Source organism: Terrapene carolina, unplaced genomic scaffold (assembly GCF_002925995.2).
Source record: "Terrapene carolina triunguis isolate 2854851 unplaced genomic scaffold, T_m_triunguis-2.0 Scaffold192, whole genome shotgun sequence".
Taxonomy (NCBI): domain Eukaryota; kingdom Metazoa; phylum Chordata; order Testudines; family Emydidae; genus Terrapene; species Terrapene triunguis.
In genome coordinates, this window is record NW_020664543.1 from 21,064,140 (window position 1) to 21,070,674 (window position 6,535).

General features: G+C 45.0%; 1 protein-coding gene across 1 annotated transcript in view; it reads left to right on the forward strand.

Annotated features, from left to right (window-relative positions):
* LOC112119054 (heparan sulfate glucosamine 3-O-sulfotransferase 3B1-like) overlaps nt 1-6,085 on the forward strand; it is a 46,893-nt gene extending 40,808 nt beyond the window's left edge. The window contains exon 2 of the mRNA XM_024217601.3: nt 4,777-6,085. Within this exon, the coding sequence (XP_024073369.2) occupies nt 4,777-5,395 (619 nt within the window). The 3' untranslated portion in view covers nt 5,396-6,085. The remainder of the gene's footprint in view (nt 1-4,776) is intronic.
* The last annotated feature ends 450 nt before the right edge of the window (nt 6,086-6,535 follow it).

A 6,535-nucleotide genomic window follows, 5' to 3' on the forward strand; every position in this document is an offset into this window, starting at 1 on the left:
AGATTCAGAAACGTTTTTTCTAGTCAGGTTTAGCTTTCCACCCATCCTCCTCTCCCCCAACACACCCAACTTTCTTGCATTTGTTTTTTTCCCCAGGGAATAGGCCCAGGAAGGGTCACTACACCAGCCCTGACATGCTTCTGTTCCATCGGTATAGCTAGTCAGTCACATACACCCTTGCTACCCTCGGGGAAAGCTTTTGTCTCTCTTGCAAACGTAGGTCTGTTGTACCTGCCAACTTGATACAAACAAGTAACAGCTCAACAGTTTGTAAACCTTCCCTCATCCACCCACCCCCTCCCACTGACAATAGCCTCTCTCGATATTCTTTATTGAGAAGTGTCAACAGATTAGTTCAGAGTCCCTCTGTGCGGACAAAAAGCTGCCACAAAGGGCATTAGGCGTCAGGGATTGGATTACCATGTGGCCACCTGTCATTGTGACTTTGTAAATTTATCTCTGTCTTTCAGATTGGAAGAGTTTGTGTTAAAATGCTGCAGTTTGAGCGCAGGGTTTTTTGTTTTAAACATTTATGTGTGCTTGCTTTATTAATAAAAATCGGGGCCTGCAAAGGGCCTGGGGATTAGAGCAGTTAGGTTCTCTTTATTCATTCTTACATTAATCTAAGTGGTTAATAGGTAAAGTAGGCCAATCCATCTTTAGGGTAAGCCTATCACTTCGCCTACGATGGGTGAAGCTTTGCTGAACAAATATTCATTAAAGGAAAAGCTTTTTTAATTCTGTCTTCGCTGACATGTTAAGAGCTCGGAGTTAGGAGCTCTGCTCTCTGCCTGTGGAAAATGCATCTCTCTGCTCACACAGCCACTTCATGGCTTTGCCGAGACTCTCTTCCACGGAAGCTTTAAGGGCCAAATCCTCAGTTGGTGTCAGTTGCCATAGCTCCACTGAAGTTAATGGACCTATTCAACCTTCTACCAGCTGAGGGTCTGGCCCACTGTGCCGTGGTGTTTGTATGAGGGGTGGTTGGGAACTGCCAAGGGTGGGGTTTGTTGTTAGCTTTCTGAAAACATCGGGCACCCAAACCTTGCCCAACCAAAGAGTATGGGAGAGGTTGTCAAAGGTGTAAAAGGGTATTAAGGTTGCCAATGGCTAACTCCCGTTTCTTTATCAGAGCGACTAGGTTGTACGACTTGGGCCTACTCCTACTTGCACCGAAGCCAACAAGAGTTTTACTGTGGACTTCAGTGTGTGTAGGGATTGGTCCCTTAGTGCCATGATGAAATCAGTTTGCCCTTTGTATATACCCATGACTCCAATGCTGGCTCACCTAGGAATCATCATGATCTATTATTAGTTAAGCTAGGTATCAATAGGCATTAGCTACTTCTCCACCTGTGTAAATCTCAGGCCATCTGGTAAACCTGTAGTCCTGTGACTTTGATGCTTCCCCTATTTAGTCGCAAGCAAGCCAACTACTCTTCTGTTTGGGAAAGCATGGAAGACCCGTATGTAGATCTCTGCTAGAGATGGGCCAAAACATCAAAGTTGGACCTAGATACTGATCTTAACTTTCCTAAAGTATGAGGCAGTTTTAATCCAATGTTCAAACCCATCTTAATCTCAACAGGCTTCATTGTCCATCAAATGCAATTGTTGTCCTTTCGCTTTGTACACTGCCTTTTAAAACAAGGCAGACCCTGTGAGACAATCTCTGATTCTGTTGGTGGTCTTGGGACGCTACCAATATACAACAGAGTGTCCGCGCATAGTGGGAAAGCTTTGCTTTGGAACTAGATCCTGGTGGCACTTTCAACAACTCTAATGCATGTTGAGAGGGTTTTTATTCTTACTCTTCTTTGCCTGGAATACCTTCTGAAAAGCTTGACGATCACATTTCTCTCCCTACCAGTTTTATTCTTCTTCACTGGCAAAGAACAGACTTTGGGTTTTTTACATGCAGAGGAAGGCGCATTGTGAATCTATTTGGCTGCTGCTATTGTACCTGTGCCAGCATTTCAGCAGGGAAGTTCATAGCTCTAGAAACACCATCTTTCCGCAAAATGCCACTGCAGATCCAGTAGGGGGAGCCCAGACAACTTTGCTTTGAAACTCTCTTGAGCTAATCCTGTAAGGAACTGAGCACCCTCGGCTCACTCTGAAGCCAACAGGAGCTAAGGTGTGTCAGCAGCACTTCACATGAATTCTGGTTCTGGCCAGTTGTGGCTCTTTTGTAAATCTATTGGGAGGTGGATGTACATCTGTAAAAGTAGGAGGCCACTAGACCATGAGATTTGATTCTTCTCCCAGTGAATCCCTCTTTTTCCAGTATCCCAAAGACCTGTGGATTTAATTGCTGTATCTGCTGGAGGTGATTTATTAGTTATTTATTTTGGATTTATACAAAGCATAATGGAGCACTTGTCCAGTGTTCTTGGTGCCCTGGATGTTCTTTTAGAAAACAAACTAAATAAACACCCCTGTCACTTCCTCTCCGATTGGATCAACTGACCCAGCAACACCATAAATATAATAAAAATAGATTCCTTCTACTTCCCCCTCCCTATGCAATCCAAGAGTTCTACACACCCCCACTGCTCAGCCGTTCCTAGATTTGCAGAGTTTAAGGCCAGCAGGGACCATTAGATCATCTAGTCTGTCCTCCTTATAACATCAGTCCTTAAATTTCACCCAGTTACTCTGTGTTGAGCCCAATAACTTGCTTGGCTAAAGCATCTCTTCCAGAAAAAGCATCTGGTCTTGAAGACAGCAAGAGATGGAGACTACTTATCTCCTCCAGGGAGAAAAAGCAGGCCTTCTACCATGCCTTGAAGGTTAATTAGCTCTGGCTCTCTCAAACCTGGGGAGAAAGGGAGTTCCCAAGGTCCAGCACACTAACAGACTCCTCTTTCTACTTCCAAAGGGGCTTCAACGTAGGCATCTCTGCCAACCACAGCTGCTGCAGTAGGTCGCAGGGGTGAACCATCTCCTAGATAGGTAGCTCCCAGGCCAGTAGGGCTTCAGAAGTCAAAACCAACATCTTAAGCCAGGAGACAGCCAGCACAGGCTATGGAGATCAGGTTCAGTTTCCTCCAAAAAAAAAAAAGACACTGGTGAACAAGTGGCCTGTCAAATTCAGCCTCAGCTCTGGTGAGATTTAGTAATTGTTTGCTGTGCCATTATTGGCCTGCTATGTTTAGTGATTGGCTTAGAAAATAGACCTTTTATGGGATTTGCCAGTTGTAGAGCAGCTTCTCCTGAAAATCACTCTTCTACTTGGTAGAGTGTTTTTTGGAGACTCACTCATCCTGGGAATTTGATAGAGCAGCACAGGTTCCATCTGGCACCAGAGATCAGGCATGGCATGCGATGAGTAAATAGCACTGCACCTGTATGAAGCGTGTGGAGTTAGCGCTTGCTGTGGGTGAAATGCAAGCGCATGGGAGAGGTGAAATCCACTTCCTCTGGCTGCTTGTATGGTAGGACACTACATCCATTTAAACATGGATCCGACAGCACTTCCACTGGCCTGCCCCATCATTGCCCTACATGCTGACCTATGGAAAGTTGGCACGGAAACCTTTCCCACAGTACGCAGTAGGTGCAAAGACTAGCTGCCCTCCCACAGAGGTTTTGCCTCTTGCCACTTTGCACAGACCTACTGTGGGCTTAAGTGGCATGAGTTTTCTAGACTGCACCTAAGCAAATCTTGCCTCTAATGAAAGAGGAGCACATAGATGTGAAAACATTTGGCATGTTAAATTACAGAGCCCCAGTGCTCCTTCCTTATGATGTTTCAATATGTTTGAGCTTAGTGGGTGGAATGCCTAAGAAGAGGTATGTGGGATACTGCTATTTTTTCACTTGTATTCTCTATTAGTATGACACAAGTTACAGTGGATTTGATACATTGCATCAAGGAGTTAAGTATTATAGGATTGGGTATAATTTGTACAAACAATACTAGCCAAAGCGCACAGAAGCTATTGTCCTAGACTAAGGATTCTCTTGCTGTTATACATTCACATTATGTGATATTAAAACACAGGGCTCAAGTTTTTCCCTTGGGTTCATGATCATGGCTCCAATTGAAGTCAACAGGAGTTGTTGTTTTTTATTATTTTGTGTGTCGTAGACCAGGACCCTGTACAAGTATTATAGGAAACAATCGTGCACTTCCAGGGGGTCTAGGGGAAAAGAGAATTGGGAGAATTTAAGAGGCCTCTTCCACTGAGTACACATGGTGGACCTGATGTTGACAAGTCAGCGTGCAGTTTTGTTCAACTTGCTGCATTGCACGCACTTGTACATGCTTTATGCTTCACAAGGAAGCGATAGTCTCTCTCTTGTGATGCACATTAGAAAACTTCCCAGTGTAGTGTTACAAAAGAGAAGAGCAATGGGTGTCCCATTAGAAATTAAGCCCAGTAACCTTTACAAAAGCAAAGTAATAGGGAAATAAGATTTTCCTTTGGGCCAGGCAATCTGCATAGGCACCCGAGGGTGAATGATTCCTTTTCTCTGTGCTCCAGCTTTTTCTGATGAATATATTTCAATTCCATTTTGCTGAACTGATGTTTCAAGGCTGCAGCTAATTCACACCCCACGGAGGTGGACTAGCCTCTTTAAAGCAGCCAAACACAGAGCATGAATCACTACTGTGATATAATTGCCAGGAGTCTAACCTTGTGCCTGACTACTTCATGTATTTGCAAGTCACACTAATAGGACTTATGCTGATAGCAGGGCCCATAAAGGTTATGTTGCAAGGGATGAGTTATCCTGCTCTCCTAACCAGTGCATTTGTTTTCTTGGCAGAGACCTGATGCCCAGAACCCTGGATGGACAGATCACCATGGAGAAAACCCCTAGCTACTTCGTCACCAAGGAAGCACCTGCTCGAATCTCCGCCATGTCAAAGGGCACCAAGCTCATCGTGGTGGTGCGGGATCCCGTGACCCGAGCCATCTCCGATTACACGCAGACTCTCTCGAAGAAGCCCGATATCCCCACCTTTGAGAGCCTGACCTTCAAAAACAGGACTACAGGCCTGATCGACACCTCGTGGAGCGCCATCCAGATCGGCATCTACGCCAAGCACCTGGAGAACTGGCTCCTCTACTTCCCCATTGGGCAGATCCTCTTCGTCAGCGGGGAGAGGCTGATCAGCGACCCCGCCGGGGAGCTGGGCAGGGTCCAGGACTTTCTGGGCCTTAAGAGGATCATCACGGACAAACACTTCTACTTCAACAAAACCAAGGGCTTCCCCTGCCTGAAGAAAGCTGAAGGCAGCAGCAAACCCCACTGCCTGGGGAAAACGAAAGGCAGGACCCACCCCAATATAGACAGGGAGGTGGTGCAGAGACTGCGGGAGTTCTACAGGCCTTTCAACATGAAGTTCTACCAGATGACTGGGCACGACTTCGGCTGGGACTGAGGCTGGCACGACAGTGTCTCCTTGTAATTACCCCATGGTGCAGCTTGCTTCTATAAAGATATGTGTGTGTATGTAAAATGTACAGAAATCTATTTTATAATAATTTATTTTTAATTTTTAAGTAATTAATTCACTAAGCTGCCTAACCACACTGTCTAGAATATTAGCCCATAACCTTTTTTTTTTTTAACATTCCATGGTGTTTAATTCTAATATTGGTCTTTTTATTTTGTTTGGTTTATAATTGACGGTGCTTCCATTTATCTAGAGGAAATTAGTATTAAAAAGGAAGAGGGGGGGAAAAGCACAATTTTATTTTCGTTACGGGTATTAGGCCTTTATAAACATTTACTTGTCATCTTCCAACTCTCTAGTATCTGTCCCCCTACCTTTTGCATGAGATCTGTTGGCCCGTCATCACGTTCCTTCCTGCCTTCTGAATAACAGTAGGGGCGGGAGAGGCTGTGCTGCTTTTTGAAGCTCAGATGCTTATTCCCAACATAGCAGCTGCTTTGCAGGGGCGTTATAATGTGCAAAATCCATCAGTATCCACACTCCCCAGCCATACTGCTGCTGGGAGACTTCTGCTTGCTTCTGTTTCCCCAAGTGTTGCTTGGTGCATAAGGTGCTCCTTTGGAAAAGAGCACCAATGGCATGAGATTTTGCTGCAAGGGGGGAGCAGTCTTATCAGTCTGTTTTTTTGTTTTGTTTTGTTTTGTTTGTTTGTTTAAATAAGGAGAATCTCCCCCTACTGGCCCAAACAGGTTTCCTGGGTGGGGACTCTATGCATTTTAAAAAAAATTATTATTCTTATTAAAGATGTGAAGTGCTGGGTGGAACTATGTTGTAGTAAATGAAATTCAGCTCCTACATGTATACACTCACCTTGTATGGAACCCATTTTAAAACGCACTAGAGTCGAGCATGCAGGCAGAGCATCTGCTTTGACACACCAAAGAAATCAATAGAACCAGAGGAGCCATTAGCAAAAGCCAGGGTATGAGTCTGTCACTGATTTAGTGTCCCCCGAGGAGTGGGTAGGGGACACTGTGAGTCCATGCACAGCTGGGGATCTGAGGTAGGTCACCAGTGCAATGATTGTGTGGGGATGTGTGAGGGGGGGGCTTCAGCCTTATTCCC